Raw genomic sequence first — 21,792 nt, forward strand, 5'->3', positions numbered from 1 at the left:
AACCGTTTAAAAAGTATTACTATTTCCTCATGTCATCCTGAGGAGGATGAGCTGGCCAATCAGCGGTCTACTCGCATAAATATTTTTAATGACTTGTATATGCACCCACACCATTCCAACACAAAAAGCTGCTTTTTAACATACTTAATTACTATTTCATGAAAGGAAAACTATTTCACTCTTAATGTAATTATTTATAGGTCATATTTCATAGAAATGTTGAAACACTGGAAAGTTACTTTTAAGTTAAGTTATTTGCATGATGACTCCCTGTAGGACAAAAAGGTGTGAATAGATCAGAAAGATGACATTGTTCAATGTAACAGAGTAGCAAGTACATACCTCTAGTAGCCAAACTTTCCCTCCCTGGCGCACTTATTTCAAAATCCAGAATTATAAGTTTATACACCCTTGGCTTCCTCATTAACCTGTTATTATCTATTCAAATTGTGTAGCGTCAGGCAAAGGTGTGTCTTGCACAATTTAACCTGAGGAAATGGAAAATCTCATGCATATAATTCAGTGGAGGCTGCTGAGGGGAGGACGGCTCATAATAATGGCTGTAACGGAGCGAATGGAATGGCATCAAAACACATGGAAACCATGTGTTTGATGATGTTGATACCTTTCCACCTATTCCACTCCAGCCGTTACCACATGCCCGACCTCCCCAACTAAGGTGCCACAAACCTCCTGTGATATAATTTGATCTCTACAGTACAGTTGGCATGAATGGGATCTGTGTGGCTCATCCACACGTCCCTTAAAGGTAGTGCACAGGCCTACGTGGAAACACCCCAAACATACTCCATAGAACAGGAACTTAACCTCTATGGGCTAGGTGGGATGCTTGCATCCCACCTACTCAACAGCCAGTGTAATCCCGTGGCGCGTTATTCAAATTCCTCAAAAATGCAAAAACTTCAATTTTTCAAACATATGACTTTCAAAAAGGCTTTACAACGAAAGCAAAACATTACATTATGTCAGCAGAGTACCCAGCCAGAAATAATCAGACACCCATTTTTCAAGCTAGCATATAATCTCACATAAACCCAAACCACAGCTAAATGTAGCACTAACCTTTGATGATCTTCATCAGATGACAACCCTAGGACATTATGTTATACAATACATGCATGTTTTGTTCAATCAAGTTCATATTTATATCAAAAACCAGCTTTTTACATTAGCATGTGACTAGCATGTGACTAGCATTCCCACCGAACACTGCCGGTGAATTTACTAAATTACTCACGATAAACGTTCACAAAAAGCATAACAATTATTTTAAGAATTATAGATACAGAACTCCTCTATGCACTCGATATGTCCGATTTTAAAATAGCCTTTCGGTGAAAGCACATTTTGCAATATTCTCAGTAGATAGCCCGGCATCACAGGGCTAGCTATTTAGACACCCAGCAAGTTTAGCACTCACCAAAGTCAGATTTACTATAAGAAAAATGTTATTACCTTTGCTGTCTTCCTCAGAATGCACTCCCAGGACTTCTAATTCAATAACAAATGTTGGTTTGGTTCAAAATAATCCATAGTTATATCCAAATAGCGGTGTTTTGTTCGTGCGTTCAAGACACTATCCGAAAGGGTAAATAAGGGTGACGAGCGTGGCGCAATTCGTGACGAAAAAATTCTAAATATTCCATTACCGTACTTCGAAGCATGTCAACCGCTGTTTAAAATCAATTTTTATGCCATTTTTCTCATAAAAAAGCGATAATATTCCGACCGGGAATCTGCTTTTAGGTAAACAGACGAAAGAAAATAAAGCATGGGGTCGACTCGGGCACGCGCCTAAGCCCATAGTACTCTGATCGGCCACTTGCCAAACGCGATAAAGTGTTTCAGCCAGAGGCTGCCTCGATATCGTTCAGCTTTTTCCCGGGCTCTGAGAGCCTATGGGAGCCGTAGGAAGTGTCACGTTATAGCAAAGATCCTCAGTCTTCAATAAAAAGAGCCAAGATGAAACACAACTTGTCAGACAGGCCACTTTCTGCATGGAATCTTCTCAGGTTTTGGCCTGCCATATGAGTTCTGTTATACTCACAGACACCATTCAAACAGTTTTAGAAACTTTAGGGTGTTTTCTATCCAAATATACTAATTATATGCATATTCTAGTTTCTGGGCAAGAGTAGTAACCAGATTAAATCGGGTATGTTATTTTCACCCGGTCGTGAAAATAGTGCCCCCTAGCCCTAACAGGTTAAAGGCACACTTAGTGTATGTAAACTTCTGACCCACTAGAATTATGATACAGTGAATTATAAGTGAAATAATCTGTCTGTAAACAATTGTTGTAAAAATTACTTGTGTCATGCACAAAGTAGATGTCCTAACCGACTTGCCAAAACTATAGTTTGTTAACAAAATTTGTGGAGTGGTTGAAAAACGAGTTTTAATGACTCCAACATAAGTGTATGTAAACTTCCGACATCAACTGTATATACAAAGACTTGAAATCATTGGCCACTTTAATAAATGGAACACTAGTCACTTTGTTTACATATCTTGCATTACTCATCTCATATATTCTATTCTTAGTCTATGCCGCTCTGACATTGCTCGTCCACATTCCTTTACTTAGATTTGTATGTATTGGGTATATGTTGTGAAATTGTTAGGTATTACTTGTTAGATAATGCTGTACTGTCGGAACGAGAAGCACAAGCATTTCACTACACCCACAATAACATCTGCTCAACACGTGTATGTGACCAATAAAAAGTGATTTAGTTGTGTTAGGCTTTGAAACAACATCCACAACGACCATGTTCTGCACTCAGTTTCAACCTGTTGTTGAACTTCTTTCTTCAAATTGATCAATCACAGTGAGGTGAGTTTTAAAAGCACATACTGTTTTTGATGTGATTTTCAATTGCCTTTGCATTGATGTCAGAGTGTTTAGAGGGACAATAGAGCCCTGAGAACCAGACCATTAGTGACCTGATGGTCATTAGTGAGTTGGGTACTACTAACGCATGTCCAGAGTGCATAAGAAAATATTACCGGGACTCAACGGTCACGTAGAATTTTACTGCGGTCATGACTGCCAGTGTGGCAGTAATATGGTCAACACAACAGCCCTAGTGTACACATGTTTGCACTGTCAATGTATATCAAGCATTAGCTTTAAGGCAATACCATAATAAATACTGACATCACCACGAGTGAACAATAACATGGCCTCTCACCTAGAAGGGTGCTGGATGATGTAAGACGTTGCCAGCTATCCACCCAGACTATGTCCCAGTAGGATCATGTTCAAGGCCTACTGATTGCCTCTACAGCTCCTCGGGCAGGGCAGCATCTGTGGGGAAGGGGGGGTGGAGAGCTCTGGCCGAACCCCAGGAGGTCAAACGCATAGACTTTCCGAGAGCGATTCAAAGCATCCAGGTTACAGATCCACAGACCTACTCCTCCTCCTCCATCTACACACAATACCCCATAATGACAAACCAAAAACAGGTTTTTAGAAATCTTTGCACAATAATTAAAAATAAAACGTATTCAGAACTCAGATCCTTTACTCAGTACTTTGTTGAAGAACCTTCGGCAGCGATTACAGCATCAAGTCTTCTTGGGTATGACGCTACAATCTTGGCACACCTGTATTTGGGAAGTCGCTCCCATTCTTCTCTGCAGATCCTCTTAAGCTCTGTCAGGTTGGATGGGGAGTGTCGCAGCACGGCTATTTCCAGGTCTCTCCAGAGATGTTAGATCAGGTTCGGGCTCTGGCTGGGCCGCTCAAGGACATTCAGAGACTTGTCCGGAAGCCACTCCTGCATTGTCTTGGCTGTGTGCTTAGGGTCGTTGTCCTGTTGGAAGGTGAACCTTCACCCCAGTCTGAGGTCCTGAGCGCTCTGTACTTTGCTCCGTTCATCTTTCCTTCGATCCTGACTAGTCTCCCAGTCCCTGCCGCTGAAAAACATCCCCACAGAATTCTGCAACCACCACCATGCTTCACCATAGGGATGGTGCCATGTTTCCTCCAGACGTGACGCTTGGCATTCAGGCCAAAGAGTTCAATCTTAGTTTCATCAGACCAGAGAATCTTGTTTCTCAAGGTCTGAGAGTCTTTTAGGTGCCTTTTGACAAACTCCAAGCGGGCTGTCATGTGCCTTTTACTGTGCAGTGGCTTCTGTCTGGCCACTCTACCATAAAGGCCTGAACGGTGGAGCGCTGCAGAGAAACAATATGTCCACTGAAAAGAGACAAATTTAAGATCTAAAGACATTAACATGGTCTTACAGGTGAGGATTTTGGCCTCTGTGCTCTTCAGGAAGGACATGGAGGACCAGCTGCCCCACCCCAAATTTGGCCTGGGGGGAGAGAGAGAAGATTATGTTCCTGACAGCCATATTAACACATTAACACTGTATTATGACAAACACAATGATTACTACAAAGCAGAGACAGAGTAGGGTAAAGGTCTAAGCAGGCATTGTTACCAGCATACAACTGTTTGCATAAAAATAAGGGCTGTGTTTCATGTAGGCTTACCCTGATGTGATGTTTTGGACAAGGTGACTTATCAATATATTTGCCTGTATTTACCCGCTATAGGTCCGCTAATAATAATAATAATAATAATAAAGGCTCAGTGCACTACTTTTGTGAAAAAATATTTTTGGCCAATTTTATTTTTTTCAGTGGGTGCTGCAGCACCCTCGGCACCCCTATTTCCCACAGCTATGACTCCAAATGTCATGATGATCTGGACGAGACTGCCGAATAGAGGCAAAGGTAAGAATCTCTGGATTAACTATCTAATGTTAGCTAAATGTAGTAAGGAATAAATTGCCTACATTTCTTTGAATTAACAATTCTGTTAACTGTCTTGTGCAAGCTTTAAATGTATGCAATACCTGTTAGCAAAGGTGCCAGCTAGAGATGACGTGCATGAGCTTGCAGGGATTTGTAGTTTTGCATGATGTCAACTTTTATGCTAATTTCTATTTTCGAATAGAATACAGCCGAATAATTAATAAAAGTCATCTTGTCCAAGAGAGATTTACATGGTTATCAAAACATCACGCCAGATATGAAAGATAAGTAACTTATGTATCGAAAACCGTATAGCAAGCAATAACTTGACGTTTGTAAACATCAGTGCCGATTTCAGCACGTAAATCTTGGTGGGACAAACTCGACAAAAAAAATAACATTGTAGATGCATGCCAGCAAAGCCACTACACAAACACTAAACAGTACATTAATTGCACTATAACGGTGACAAACAGTGCCCACGAACTGTTAATACTTTCTTTCCAGCATCATGGAATGAATCCTTACCGCTGCTACCAGGGGCGAAAATCTGATATCAACTTTGGAGGGGACAATTACATTACATTTTCTCAAGAGCAATTCCTGAGGGGGACACCAAAAGTAGTGTTGTAACACATAGCCTACGTTTAATATGGTAAATGTATATTGAGGAACCAAACAAATAAGGTGTTTGCCGTACTCCTAACTACCGGTACCCAAAACTACACAACTAATCACAACAGCAATACCATTGCCTTTAACAAATCTTAGTTCAGTCACCAGTTTAAGTTGAGAGTGGGGGTATCCATGGCATTTTCCAATTATGTTCCTATTTTACAAGTCAAAAAAATTGAGAACCTTTCATAATGTTGCCAAACAAAGACTCAACAAACTTACCTGAGACTCCCTGTCTCTGCCAGTCTGTCCCTGCATATCTGTCCCCAACTCTGCTGTCTGTGTGCCATCTGTTGCCTGCTCTGCCTAATGACATCATTGTGAAACATTTCCATTAGAATTACATTTCTTTCTTATGAACATTTTATCAACTAGTCTTTGAGATATTAGGCTACTAGGGTTCTTACTTTGCGTTTTGGTGTACTGAAAAATACTCTGATATCCGTCTTTTTTCTGCCATTTTCTGCCATTTTTCTACCTGGTTGGCTACACACACACAGTATGTAGGTTATTTACAGTAGGAGATGGGCTTCTATCATCTTATCTTCTATCATTCTAAATGGGCTTCGATCTAAAAGGTAGCTAGCAAATGTGAAACGGATTGCAGTGACAAGAGTTGACAGCTGTATGAGTTCACCATTTACAGAACATATGCTGCAACCTTTTGTAATTTTAATCGTTTGTTTCATATTGGCTGGCTTCTAACAATAGCTGAATTTGCAAAGCTAGCGAGCACCAATTCAGTGGTGTTTGCTATAATCTTTGCTACCCGGGTTAAATAAAGATGAAATAAAATATATAAATAAAGGTTCCCTTGCGACAATTTAGCTTTTGCAACGAGACCATTAAATATATTTAAAACAATGGTAGAAGAGAGTGTAGTTCTGTTCAGGTTATCGCTAACCTTATCACAGGGACTTTGAAGCACTAACTTACATCATCTGCATGGTGATCTTGGAATAAATTGACGATAGCAAAGATTCCATCTTTGACGACACCACATAAATGGAATAGGAACTAGCTAGCTTAATAGTTCATATTTGCGCGCTAGCTCTGCATATTCAGCTAGTGTGTGTGTGTGATTGACTGGATTAACCTCACGTCAGTTACGTGCATTGAGTGCCTTTCAGACAGTAGATACGACCTCTACGTTACCTCGCAAGCTAAGGAACTGGCAGTGGATCAAACCATTGTGAGGCAAAGGGTGGGTGGGTCGCAATCTTTTGAAACTTAAAAACGCGCTATTAAGTGTCTATAATCAGCACAATTGCTTTCATTGCGTATTATTAATATTATTTAAATTACATAGTTATGTTTCAGTGATATATTGGGGGGGGACAAATCATATTTTTCCCAGGATGGGGGGGTCGTGTCCCCCCCGTCCCCCCCGGGATTTCCGCCCCTGGCTGCTACACCTGGCTAACAGCAGTTCATTCAGCCTCAATTACTGCCTTTTAAAAAAACCATAGCTGATATGGCTGACTTGCTTAAACAAATGTGGTTTCTACTGACAATTGAGATGTACAAACTATAGCATAATGGGACGACGAGCAGATAAGAGACAATCCGTAATTTCGATTAAGACATTAATGAGCTAGCAAGGACAGACGTAGTTAACATAACTATTTGTTCAGCACTTTTGTAGAGCAACAGAATTCAGAACATGGGCTGTTCTTATAGTATTCTCCCTATACACCAAGTCAGATGATTATATTTATCTAAAACAGGCTATAGGCAACATGTGCACCACCAAGTCAGAACAGTAGACTAAATTATGAGGGGGAAAGGGACTAATAATTTGGGTGAGGCACATGGGCTACTAACAGCTTGCTACAGAACTTACACTAATTATTACTTTCTTAGCTACAGTATACATATCTACCTGGCAGATTACGTCATTTATGTAGCAGCATACAATATATTTTTAGACTCACCTTGTTGTGCTGTGCTCACTTGAACAGGAAGGTGACACAGCGGTCCATCTTGTGGGCAATTTTTGTCATCAAATTTTGTCATCAAAAGGTGCTTTCAAGACAACTGGGAACCTGGACAAAAATAAGGTTGAATCATGACGTCAGTGATCTTCAGTTCTGAGCTCTAGAAAGAGGGCCTAGAAAGAGGCTCCAACACTCTGACATTATTTACAAAAGATGCATTTGTGTTCAGGGATGACCACATGTTCTGTTGATAAGTGCGTGAATTTCACAATTTTCCTGTTCTGCTAAGCATTCAAAATGTAAGGAGTACTTTGGGTTGTCAGGGAAAATCTATGGAGTGAAAAGTAAAATATTTTCTTTAGGAATGTAGTAAAAGTTGTCAAAAAATATAAATAGTAAACACAGATACCCCTCTTAAGTAGTACAAACATTTTTTTAATAAGGACTTTGCACCACTGCCTGAACATGACCAAAAGGAATGTGCAAGGAATGTTCCAAAGCAAAGCAGCTATCCTGCACCATTCACAGAAATATGTGGGAAGGTTGTATGCAAAATAAGGAAAGGAAAACTGTCACACCCTGATCTGTTTCACCTGTCTTTGTGCTTGTCTCCACCCCCTTCCAGGTGTTGCCCATCTTCCCCAGTGTATTTATACCTGTGTTCTCGGTTTGTCTGTTGTCAGTTCGTCTTATCAGGTCTTACCAGCGTGTTTTCCCATCTCCCTGCTTTCTCAAGTTCTGTTTCCTAGTTTCCCCGGTTCTGACCATTCTGCCTGCCCTGAATCCGATCCTGCCTGCCATTCTGTACCTGCCTGACTCTGACCCATTTACGAACCTCTGCCTGTCCTGACCCCTAGCCTGCCTGGTGTTCGGTACCTTACTGATTCTGCCCTGGATTACGGACATATGTCTGCCTTTGACCTGTCTCTTGGCGTCCACCTGTTTGGGTCAATACACATCTGTGACTCTAGCTGTCTGCGTCTGGGTCTTATCCTGAGTTCAGATAGTACGAACTGGCCCTGACTGACCCAGCAGACTCAGACCAGCTTCACAATGCTGTCTCCCTGCAAGGAGCCACCATTGGAAGACACGAGGAGTTACTGCAATGTCTTATGGAGGGACTCCATACCCTGGCAGAATGCTATGACCAGGCGTTCGATTCATTGCTGGAGCAATTCCTTGGATTCCCCATGGGGCACTGGGTCACACTGTAATCTTCCAGCCTACTCTAGTGTCCCGAGAACACCACTTACCTCCTTCAGAGCGCTACACTGGAGATTCCGGAACCTGCCGGGCTTTTCTCTCCCAGTGCTCCCTCATTTGAGCTGCAGCCTTCTTCGTTCCCCGCGGACCGCTCGAGGATAGTGTAAATCATTACGCTGATGTCCGGGAGGGCACTCGTTTGTGGAGGAAGTTCGGAAGGTGTTTGATTCTCCGTTGAGGGCTGCCGACTCGCCTCCTTCAGAGTCTATGCACCTGGGCTAGATTGACTCCGGCTGAGCGCTTACGCCGACTCCACACCCAGAGCTGCCTATATTGTGGAGTTACGGGACATTTCGTAGCTACATGCCCATTAAAAACCCAGGCTTATCAAGAAGGGACGAGTACTCTGGTGGGCCATACAGAGAACTTTTTCTCTCCCCTTACCATGGCATCCAGCTGTTGGGGAACCAGTCAAAATCTCTCCAGGTACTCATCAACTCTGGGGCCGATGATAGTTTTCTGGACGCTATCCTGGCGTCCAAGCTGGGCATCCCCACTCAGCCCATTTCCATGGATGTTAGAGCGCTGAACGGGCACTCTATAGGCCGAGTCACCCACAATACCACCCCCATCCACCTACGTGTGTCAGGGAACCACAGCGAGACAATCCAATTCCTGCTGACTAAGTCTCCTCAGGTTCCCGTGGTATTGGAATTCTCTTGGCTCCAGCGACATAATCCCCTTATTGACGGGTCTGCTGGTGCCATCATGGACTGGAGCTCGTTCTGCCACGCTCATTGCCTGAAGTCAGTGCTGGGGACTCGGAAGTTGCCCCGGCCCTCTCCGCCATTCTTGCGGAGTACCAGGACTTCCGGGAGGTGGCCCGGGCCACTTCGCTTCCGCCTCACTGACCCTATGACTGCGGGATCGACCTTCTCCCAGGCACAACTCCGCCCCAGGGATGACTGTACTCTCTGTCGAGTCCAGAAACCAAGGCTATGGAGGCCTACATTGAGGACTTCCTAGCTGCAGGGTTCAGCCGTCCTTCTGCCTCCCCGGCCGGTGGCGGGTTCTTCTTTGTGGAGAAGGACAAAAACCTGCGCCAGTGCATCGACTACCGGGGCCCCAATGACATCACTGTGAAGAACCGCTACCACTCATCTCCTCGGCCTTCAAGCCACTCCAGGGGGCCACTGTATTCTCCAAGCTGGACCTACGGAATGCCTACCACCTGGTGCGGATAAGGGGACAAGTTGAAGACTGCCTTCAACACAGCCAGCATTCACTATGAGTATTTGTTCATGCCATTTGGCCTTACCAACGCCCCTGCTGTGTTCCAGGCTCTGGTGAATGATGTCCTCCGCGACATGTTGAACCAGTTTGTCTTAGTCTATCTCAACAACATCCTTGTTTTCTCCCGCTCTGCCCAAGAACACATGCTCCATATCCGACAGCTTTTCCAACGCCTCCTGGAGAACCGGCTTTTTGTGAAAGCAGAGAAGTGCGAATTCCATTGCTCCACCATCCCCTTCCTGAGTTACATCATTGCTGTAGGGAGTGTACAGATGGATCCCGGGAAAGTGAGAGCGGTGGTGGATTGGCCCCAGCCTATGTCCACAGTGCAACTGCAACATTACCTGGGATTCGCCAACTTCTATCGCTGTTTTATCTGAGGTTACAGCACCCTGGCTTCCCACGTCTGCACTCACCTCTCCCAAGGTTCCGTTTACGTGGTCCCCAGCTGCTAACCAGGCATTCCTGGATCTGAAACACTGTTTCGCCCATCTTGGTTCATCCTGACCCACCCCGCCAGTTCGTAATGGAGGCCAATGCTTCGAATGTTGGAGTGGGGGCTGTCCTGTCCCAGCATTCTGCCCTGGACCTCAAGTATATGACGGGTATGTTGAGTCATTCAGTCAGAGTTTCCTCCTGATTGCTAGCAATAGCATCAACACTTAGTTTCACAGTGTTATATGACAAAGGTATTGATGTGAGTCTCTGAGCCTCTGCCTCCACACACGTTGTTTTCACCATATCAACGGTGGGCGGTCATATCAAAATCTCTGCAATTGTCTGGGGTTTCATAGTGTGGCGTGCCTAGCCATTCACTGTGGCAATGATTCAAGTGCAACTGTCAAGTGCGGCCTTTTCCCACGATCTAAGGGCGCTCTGTGGTTGAATTTTAACTTGAAGATTTTTATCATTTTCATTGAGAATTTTAAAGTTATCCACATTACAATGATTTTGAGAGACAAAGACGATATAAGATGCAATAATATATATATATATATATATATATATTATAATTTTTTTTACTAGGATTTTGAAAATTCTCCGGCAACTACATTTTCATATCAGGGACCCCTAGTTTGGGAACCGCTGCCCTAGACAGACAGACAGAGACAGACAGACAGACAGACAGACAGACAGACAGACAGACAGACAGACAGACAGACAGACAGACAGACAGACAGACAGACAGACAGACAGACAGACAGACAGACAGACAGACAGACAGACAGACAGACAGACAGACAGACAGAGACACCGTAACACCACTCAATGAGAGAACCAAGTGAAGATTAATCATGTTTTTTTTTTTACATTTTATTACAAACATGTTTAGAATTTTTTTTTAAAGCGTACATACTTACATATCATAAAAACAGTGAATGCTGGCAAAGCAAAAAATATTTACCAAAAAATCTCAAGACATTAGAAAGAACTGACCAGCAGTCTTACTCTCCTGTCTCTCTCTCTCTCTCAAACACACACACACACACACACACACACACACACACACACACACACACACACACACACACACATACAATATTAGGCTTTGGACTATTATCTTTCTTAGCTGGAGTGCAGACTAGATGACCAGGGCCTACGGTAGCACCAACAGCACGAGGGTAACATCACAACAAGCACCTGAACCTCTGTTAAACCCAGCCACTAGCACCTGACAACCTGTTGAATCTAACCAAAACTGAACCAGTGGAACAGGGGCGAAAATCTGATATCCACTTTGGAGGGGACAATTACATTACATTTTCTCAAGAGCAATTCCTGAGGGGGACACCAAAAGTAGTGCTGTAACACATAGCCTACATTGTAATATGGTAAATGTATATTGAGGAACCAAACAAATAAGGTGTTTGCCGTACTCCTAACTACCGGTACCCAAAACTACACAACTAATCACAACAGCAATACCATTTCCTTTAACAAATCTTAGTTCAGTCACCAGTTTAAGTTGAGAGTGGGGGTATCCATGGCATTTTCCAATTATGTTCCTATTTTACAAGTCAAAAAAATTGAGAACCTTTCATAATGTTGCCAAACAAAGACTCAACAAACTTACCTGAGACTCCCTGTCTCTGCCAGTCTGTCCCTGCATATCTGTCCCCAACTCTGCTGTCTGTGTGCCATCTGTTGCCTGCTCTGCCTAATGACATCATTGTGAAACATTTCCATTAGAATTTCATTTCTTTCTTATGAACATTTTATCAACTAGTCTTTGAGATATTAGGCTACTTGGGTTCTTACTTTGCGTTTTGGTGTACTGAAAAATACTCTGATGTCCGTCTTTTATTTTTCTGCCATTTTTCTACCTGGCTGGCTGGCTGGCTACACACACAGTGTGTAGGTTATTTACAGTAGGAGATGGGCTTCTATCATCTTCAATCATTCTATATTGGCTTCGATCTAAAAGGTAGCTAGAAAATGTGAAACGGATTAAAATGACAAGAGTTGACAGCTGTATGAGTTCACCATTTACACAACATATGCTGCAACCTTTTGTAATTTTAATAGTTTGTTTCATATTGGCTGGCTTCCAACAATAGCTGAATTTGCAAAGCTAGCGAGCACCAATTCAGTTTCAGTGGTGTTTGCTATAATCTTTGATACCCAGGTTAAATAAAGGTGAAATAAAATAAATAAATAAAAGTTCCCTTGCGACAATTTAGCTTTTGCAACGAGACCATTAAATATATTTAAGACAATGGTAGAAGAGAGTGTAGTTCTGTTCAGTTTGGACTTCAGTTTATCGCTAACCTTATCACAGGGACTTTGAAGCACTAACTTACATCATCTGCATGCTGATTCCATCTTTGACGACGCCACATAAATGGAATAGGTACTAGCTAGCTTAATAGTTAATATTTGCGTGCTAGCTGTGCATATTCAGCTAGTGTGTGTGTGCGCGATTGACTGGATGAACCTCACGGCAGTTACGTAGCAAGCTAAGAAACTGGCAGTCGATCAAACCATTGTAAGGCAAAGGGCGGGGGGGTCGCAATCTTTTGAAACTTAAAAACGCGCTATTAAGTGTCTATAATCAGCACAATTGCTTTCATTGCGTATTATTAATATTATTTAAATTACATAGTTATGTTTCAGTGATATATTGGGGGGGACAAATCATATTTTTCCCAGGATGGGGGGGTCGTGTCCCCCCCGTCCCCCCCCGGGATTTTCCGCCCCTGCAGTGGAAGCAGAGTTTATTGTGGCTCGCACATTCTTGGAAAGTGAAATCACAACCACAGTCAGCAACAACAAATGGACCCCACTCAGTGGTCTTAAAGATACGCCGACGGGCCTTTGTCAGCAATGCCGACTGTGCTGTTGGCACTGAAACATGACATTTTTTGTGGAATCTACAGCAATGTGCAAAACATTTATCCACCCTGAAGAACGTATTCAGTGAATACACACTCTTTTACATCAACAAAAAGCCCAGCTTGTCCAGCTGACATTTGAGAGGGACCTGACAAGTACATTTCGCCAGGAAGGATAATGGAATCAGAAACTTCACATGATGCTGCATCAAGGAGGCTGCAACTCTTCTAAATAGTAAGCTACAACCTTTTTGGCCCTGGCCACCGTGACATAATTATTTATTCATTGGTTTGCCCTCATGTAAGCCTACTGGTTGTTTGCCAATTATTTGTATGTAATGTAAAGTTTAGGCCTTTGCTATTTACTTCAATGCATCTTTTTGATTTATCTGTGATTCATTGCTTGCTTTTGCAGGTTTAACTGCTATTGATAGATATTCAGCTTTGCGTTATTTGATGGGTATAGGGACAATTACCAATGTAGCCTAATTGGTGGTGCTCTGAAGTGGGCTTGTCACAGTGCACCTGGCTATCCCCTCCAGTGGTGCTGAAATTGGGCCTCTAACGTTAACCTTTCATCGCGTTGACTGGCGGTGACCTTCTGTCCATGGTCCTGAATCGATGGTTACGGTGTGTACTTAATGAGCGGATCTTAGGCTACTAGGTCTTCACGAGGCTTCTCTTCAACATCGTGTGTGCAAAATGACAGTTGTGTATATGGCTGCATTTCCAATAGGCCTACATTATTGTAGGCCTACATTTTGTATGTCGCAGTAGTAGGACCAATACCGTGTGTAGCCTACTAAAAGAAGTAGGCAAACATTCACTCTATAATCATTCATTTGCATTACACAGTTGTTGAGTGATAGGCTACTGTAAAAGTGATGTGAGTACCAGGGGCGGAAATCCCGGGGGAGACGGGGGGGACACGACCCCCCCATCCTGGGAAAAATATGATTTGTCCCCTCCAATATATCACTGAAACATAACTATGTAATTTAAATAATATCAATAATATGCAATGAAAGCAATTGTGCTGATTATAGACACTTAATAGCACGTTTTTAAGTTTCAAAAGATTGCAACCCCCCCACCCTTTGCCTCACAATGGTTTGATCCACTGCCAGTTCCTTCGTTGTCAAGGTAACAGAGGGGTCGTATCCACTGTCTGAAAGGCACTCAATGAACGTAACTGACGTGAGGTTAATCCAGTCAATCGCGCACACACACTAGCTGAATATGCAGAGCTAGCGCGCAAATATGAACTATTAAGCTAGCTAGTACCTATTCCATTTATGTGGCCTCGTCAAAGATGGAATCTTTGCTATCGTCAATTTATTCCAAGATCAGCATGCAGATGATGTAAGTTAGTGCTTCAAAGTCCCTGTGATAAGGTTAGCGATAAACTGAAGTCCAAACTGAACAGAACTACACTCTCTTCTACCATTGTCTTAAATATATTTAATGGTCTCGTTACAAAAGCTAAATTGTCGCAAGGGAACTTTTATTTATTTATTTTATTTCACCTTTATTTAACCCGGGTAGCAAAGATTATAGCAAACACCACTGAAACGGAATTGGTGCGAGTACGGCAAACACCTTATTTGTTTGGTTCCTCAATATACATTTACCATATTACAATGTAGGCTATGTGTTACAGCACTACTTTTGGTGTCCCCCTCAGGAATTGCTCTTGAGAAAACGTAATGTAATTGTCCCCTCCAAAGTTGATATCAGATTTTCGCCCCTGGTGAGTACTATAAAACCCCAAAGCCTACTTTTTCGCCCCCTCCCAGTTCTTTTGCTATAGTGTGTGCGCGTGTGTGTAAATCTCTCCCACACAGAAAATATTTCCCACTTGATGTTGTGGCTTGCTTACACTCATTGCATAGTGTTACAAATTCGACAGCAATCTCGTTCAAGTTATGAAGCCTGTAAGAATCTTTAATAGCCTAGTGGTGCTCATACTGTTGAGCTGATCTGTGCGTGTTGGTAGGTGAAAATCATGTGTAGGCCTACTGCAGCTACAGATACACTTGTATGTCCCAGCAGGCACATATCTTTGTGTCACATGAAACGACGGTTGTTGATACACTACCGTTCAAAAGTTTGGGGTCACTTAGAAATGGCCTTGTTTTTGAAAGAAAAGCACATTTTTTGTCCATTAAAATAACAAATTGATCAGAAATAGAGCGTAGACATTGTTAATGTTGTAAATGACTATTGTAGCTGGAAACGGCTAATTTGTTATGGAATATCTACGTAGGCGTACAGAGGCCCATTATCAGAAACCACTCCTGTGGCACGTTGTTATAGCTAATCCAAGTTTATCATTTTAAAAGGCTAATTGATCATTAGAAAACCCTTTTGCTATTATGTTAGCACAGCTGAAAACTGTTGTTCTGATTTAAAGAAGCAATAAACTGGCCTTCTTTAGACTCCGTTGAGTATCTGGAGCATCAGCATTTGTCGGTTCAATTCCAGGCTCAAAATGGCAAGAAATTAAGTACCTTCTTCTTAAACTCGTCAGTCTATTCTTGTTCTGAGAAATGAAGGCTATTCCATGCGAGAAATTGGCAATAAACTGAAGATCTCATACAACGCTGTGTACTACTCCCTTCACAGAACAGAGCAAACTGGCTCTAACCAGAATAGAAAGAGGAGTGGGAGGCCCCGGTGCACAACTGAGCAAGAGGACAAGTACATTAGTGTCTAGTTTGAGAAACATACGCCTCACAAATCCTTAACTGTCATCTTCATTAAATAGTACCCGCAAAACACCAGTCTCAACGTCAACAGTGAAGAGGCGACTCCGGGAGGCTGGCCTATTAGGCAGAGTTGCAAAGAAAAAAGCCATGTCTGAGACTGGCCAATAAAAAGAAAAGATTAAGATTGAGGAACGACTCCCAAGCTTAATTGCACCCACCATAACCCTTCCTCCTACAGACATCTCCTGGTGTAAACCCTGGGCTAATGCACCCCTCATGTCTCTATTAGAACTAACGATTAATAATAGTTAACGATCAGAAATCCAAACCCCTCACTGGCATGTCAACTGAGCCAGGATCACAATCAAATGGATTCTGCTGATTTGGTCACTCATCTGTATATTTTTTTTTTGCATTTAGTCTGCATGCTTGCGTTCAGTTCATTCAGTTTCCCGAACGTGTCTGTTACGTAGGCAAGGATACACATTTTCTTTTCATTACACAGAAATTCAACAAAGTCGTTTTTTTACATCCATTGCGAATGACAACAGTTCCTCTCTCAATTCGAAAACTCTTTCCAACACTCCCCCTCAAAAACCACCAAGTTTCGGTGTGAGATAGAACATTGTCATGCTCTGATCCCACATCTCCACATAGTTTTGTTTGTGCAATGTAGTTTACAATCGAACTTACTTCCTGCATATCTCCCGAGTTCTGCGCTCAGCTCTTTTGCCGCCAGTTGCTCTCGGTGTATCCATTATAGCTCAGTGGGTGTATCATACAATGCGTCCATATGGCAGAGGGAGACACATTCATAACTAGAGTGCAGAGGCATGTCTGCTGTCCCGTGATAGATGGAGCTCCATCTGTGCAAAAGTCACCATTCAATCCCATGGAATCTGTTTTTCGTCAATATAGCCTTGCAGCACACTGAACATCCCTGAAACAGAAATATATGGCCTTGTGAATAGCATCCCCCGACATGTAGCGAGCAAAAGTCAATGCATGGGTATCTCGGCCCTCACAGCTAACATCCGTTTGGAGAGTATATGATGGGTATGTTGAGTCATTCAGTCAGATTTTCCTCCTGATTGCTAGCAATCGCATCAACTCTTAGTTTCACAGTGTTATATGACAAAGGTATTGATGTGAGTCTCTGAGCCTCTGCCTCCCAACACGTTGTTTTCACCATATCAACGGTGGGCGGTCATATCAAAATCTCTGCAATTGTCTGGGTATTCATAGCGTGGCGTGCCTAGCCATTCACCGTGGCAATGATTCAAGTGCAACTGTCAAGTGCGGCCTTTTCCCACGATCTAAGGGCGCTCTGTGGTTGAATTTTACCTTGAAGATTTTTATCATTTTCATTGAGATTTTTAAGGTTATCCACATTACAATGATTTTGAGAGACAAAGATGATATAATATGGCATTTTTATATATATACTATATATATACAGTGCCTTGCGAAAGAATTCGGCCCCCTTGAACTTTTCGACCTTTTGCCACATTTCAGGCTTCAAACATAAAGATATAAAACTGTAATTTTTTGTGAAGAATCAACAACAAGTGGGACACAATTATGAAGTGGAACGAAATTTATTGGATATTTCAAACTTTTTTAACAAATAAAAAACAGAAAAATTGGCCGTGCAAAATTATTCAGCCCCTTTACTTTCAGTGCAGCAAACTCTCTCCAGAAGTTCAGTGAGGATCTCTGAATGATCCAATGTTGACCTAAATGACTAATGATGATAAATAGAATCCACCTGTGTGTAATCAAGTGTCCGTATAAATGCACCTGCTCTGTGATAGTCTCAGAGGTCCGTTTAAAGCGCAGAGAGCATCATGAAGAACAAGGAACACACCAGGCAGGTCCGAGATGCTGTTGTGGAGAAGTTTAAAGCCGGATTTGGATACAAAAAGATTTCCCAAGCTTTAAACATCCCAAGGAGCACTGTGCAAGCGATAATATTGAAATGGAAGGAGTATCAGACCACTGCAAATCTACGAAGACCCGGCCGTCCCTCTAAACTTTCAGCTCATACAAGGAGAAGACTGATCAGAGATGCAGCCAAGAGGCCCATGATCACTCTGGATGAACTGCAGAGATCTACAGCTGAGGTGGGAGACTCTGTCCATAGGACAACAATCAGTCGTATACTGCACAAATCTGGCCTTTATGGAAGAGTGGCAAGAAGAAAGCCATTTCTTAAAGATATCCATAAAAAGTGTTGTTTAAAGTTTGCCACTAGCCACCTGGGAGACACACCAAACATGTGGAAGAAGGTGCTCTGGTCAGATGAAACCAAAATCCAACTTTTTGGCAACAATGCAAAACGTTATGTTTGGCGTAAAAGCAACACAGCTCATCACCCTGAACACACCATCCCCACTGTCAAACATGGTGGTGGCAGCATCATGGTTTGGGCCTGCTTTTCTTCAGCAGGGGCAGGGAAGATGGTTAAAATTGATGGGAAGATGGATGGAGCCAAATACAGGACCATTCTGGAAGAAAACCTGATGGAGTTTGCAAAAGACCTGAGACTGGGACGGAGATTTGTCTTCCAACAAGACAATGATCCAAAACATAAAGCAAAATCTACAATGGAATGGTTCACAAATAAACATATCTAGGTGTTAGAATGGCCAAGTCAAAGTCCAGACCTGAATCCAGTCCAGAATCTGTGGAAAGAACTGAAAACTGCTGTTCACAAACGCTCTCCATCCAACCTCACTGACCTCGAGCTGTTTTGCAAGGAGGAATGGGCAAAAATGTCAGTCTCTCGATGTGCAAAACTGATAGAGACATACCCCAAGCGACTTACAGCTGTAATCGCAGCAAAAGGTGGCGCTACAAAGTCTTAACTTAAGAGGGCTGAATAATTTTGCACGCCCAATTTTTCAGTTTTTTATTTGTTAAAAAAGTTTGAAATATCCAATAAATTTCGTTCCACTTCATGATTGTGTGCCACTTGTTGTTGATTCTTCACAAAAAATTACAGTTTTATATCTTTATGTTTGAAGCCTGAAATGTGGCAAAAGGTCGAAAAGTTCAAGGGGGCCGAATACTTTCGCAAGGCACTGTATACAGACAGACAGACAGACAGACAGACAGACAGACAGACAGACAGACAGACAGACAGACAGACAGACAGACAGACAGACAGAGACACACACACACACACAGGAATATTTGTCTGTTGTTAAGATGCAAAAAACTCCTCTGCTGTTGTGAACACTGACACCTGGTCCAGTATCACACGTCTGAACATGGCCACCAGAGATGTTTTGGGCTGACAGAAGTAATAAAGGCCTAGTGCACCAATTTTTGTGAGAAATACTTTTTTTCCTACTTTTCTTTTGTCTGTATTATTCTTGGGGGTGATATATCAGGGGGTGCTGTAGCCCCCTCAGCACCCCTACATCCCGTGGCTATGGTCTGAAACATCAGCCAATTTCATTTTCAATGTGAATGTGTGTGTGTGGGTAGGGGGGCAGCAATGCCATGATGATCATAACGGGATGTGACACACACAAATAGTCCCTTACCTGTGTGGGTGGGGGCTATACAGTTCCCATAACAACATCTGGAGAAACAATAAATGTCCACCCCCCCCTGCCCACACACACAGCAGGATGGTTTAAGTGAGCTTGACTGGCCAACCGTACCATGGGGATTTATACGTTTCACTTTCAAGAGCGTGAAGATTACACCTCATCTCTCTTTCTCTTTCTCTCTCTCTTACACACACACACACGCACGCACACCGTAACACCACTCAATGAGAGAACCAAGTGAAGATTAATCATGTTTTTTTTTTTTTACATTTTATTACAAACATGTTTAGAAGTTTAAAAAAAAGCATACATACATACTTGCATACCATAACAACAGTGAATGCTGGCAAAGCAAAAAATATTTACAAAAACATCTCAAGACATTAGAAAGAACTGACCAGCAGTCTTACTCTCCTGTCTCTCTCTCTCTCACACACACACACACACACACACACACACACACACACACACACACACACACACACACACACACACACACACACACACACACACACACACACACACACACACACACTATTAGGCTATAGACTATTATCTTTCTTAGCTGGAGTGCAGACTAGATGACTCTGACTCTGTCGTTGTGGACGTCGTGGCGCCTGTTCGTCTACGCGGGAGAATCTTCAGGCTGGACATGCGTGTAAGTGTGAGGGCGCGGCGAGCAGAACTCTTGAAACCCACACCCAGGAAGGCGTAGAGCAGCGGGTTCAAGCAGCAATGGGCGTACGCCATTGGCTCAGACACCGCTAACCACAACCCCAGGCCTGACTCCAACGTACAGCCCCGCGGGATCAGCTCCAAGCGGAGGAGAGCATCCACTGTGATACCAATGCAGTACGGCAGCCAGCAGAGGAAGAAACAGAGAACCAAAGCCACAGTGGTCCGCACCGCCCTCCTCTTCTGCCTCTGGCCTCCCAGAGGGCCGCGGGTCAGCCTGGACACGATCACACAGTAACACACCAGTAGCACCAGGCCCGGCACCACCAGCCCCACCAGCACCGTTTGAAGGTGAAACAGCGACACCCACAGTGGGGCGTTCTCTGGCGGATAGAGCCTTGCACACACCATCTCCCCTTCCCCTGCCTCCTGAGTCCGAGCGAACACCATGTCTGGGATGGCGAGGAGACAAGCAGGCAGCCAGGCACCAGCGTACACATACCTGCGAGCTAGCCGTTGCCGGATGTGTGTGGTGCTGGTGTCCGTGGCTTTGACCACGGCCAGGTAGCGGTCCAGACTGATGAAGGCCAGGATCAGCACGCTGCCATACAGGTTCACCGTGTAGATGACATGCACGCCGACACATGTGACTGCTCCAAAGCGCCAGTCCCCTAGTGCTGCGTCCACAGCCCAGAAGGGCAACGCCAGCACGAAGAGAAGGTCGGCGGCGGAGAGGTGCAGCCGGTAGCGGTCCGTTAGGCTGAGCCGGGCCTTCCGCTGGCAGCCCAGTACAAACACCACCAGGCCATTCCCGGTGATCCCCAGGGTGAAGATGAAACCGTACACCACCGGGATGAAGATACTCTGCACGCTGGGGCTCAGCAGTTCACGGTCACATGGCTCCTCAAATCCAGCGCCGAAATCGCCCAAGCCAGAACCAAAACCGGAAATCGTGTCATTGTAGTCATAATCCGATTCTTGTATCACAAAGTGCTACAGAGAGAGGGAGAGAGAAGGATAATTGAGTACACTTAAAAAATACGATGTGCAACATTTTAAGAACCGATTCTACAATCTGATTAGTGATTAACATGATAACCAAGACAAATGCTGACAGCCATATAAAGTCCCCGAAAAGTTTTGTTAACAAGGCCTAAATGCTAAAACAAGCCATACCTCGTAGTAGGACATGATGGAGACAGCTATATTTTAGTCTCTCCCTCTGTTCTCTCCTGCCACTTCTGTCTTTCTCTTCTCCAAATGGAGTAAAGTTCTGTACCCGGTGAGGTTAAATAGCTGAGCCTACCCTTTTTCCACCCTTGCTCCGCCCCCAACACACACACACACACACACACACACACACACACACACACACACACACACACACACACACACACACACACACACACACACACACACACACACACACACACACACATACACACACTCACACACACTCACACACATCTGTGACCCGCTGAAATGCTTTTCCTGTTTTCGAGGTGTCAGGTGCTGAGAGTGGCTCTATCACAGGATATTTGAGTGTGTGCATGTGTGTGTGTGCGTGCGCGCGCACGCCTTTGTTTACAGTTTAGGCCCCTAACATCACATCTGTGAGAAT

The 21,792-nt window shown here is 43.5% G+C and overlaps 1 protein-coding gene across 1 annotated transcript; it reads right to left on the minus strand.

The window, feature by feature from the left end:
• Positions 1-19,749: 19,749 nt before the first annotated feature.
• LOC106600212 (C-X-C chemokine receptor type 4) lies at positions 19,750-21,492 on the minus strand. The gene is made up of 2 exons (XM_014191536.3): positions 21,348-21,492; positions 19,750-21,164 (listed from the first exon to the last, which is right to left on the minus strand). The coding sequence occupies exons 1-2, from the start codon at positions 21,360-21,362 to the stop codon at positions 20,058-20,060; spliced, it is 1,122 nt and encodes a 373-aa protein (XP_014047011.1). The 5' UTR covers positions 21,363-21,492; the 3' UTR covers positions 19,750-20,057.
• Positions 21,493-21,792: the final 300 nt, after the last annotated feature.

The sequence above is a fragment of the Salmo salar genome, chromosome 03 (assembly GCF_965601325.2).
Source record: "Salmo salar chromosome 03, fSalSal1, whole genome shotgun sequence".
NCBI lineage: Eukaryota > Metazoa > Chordata > Actinopteri > Salmoniformes > Salmonidae > Salmo > Salmo salar.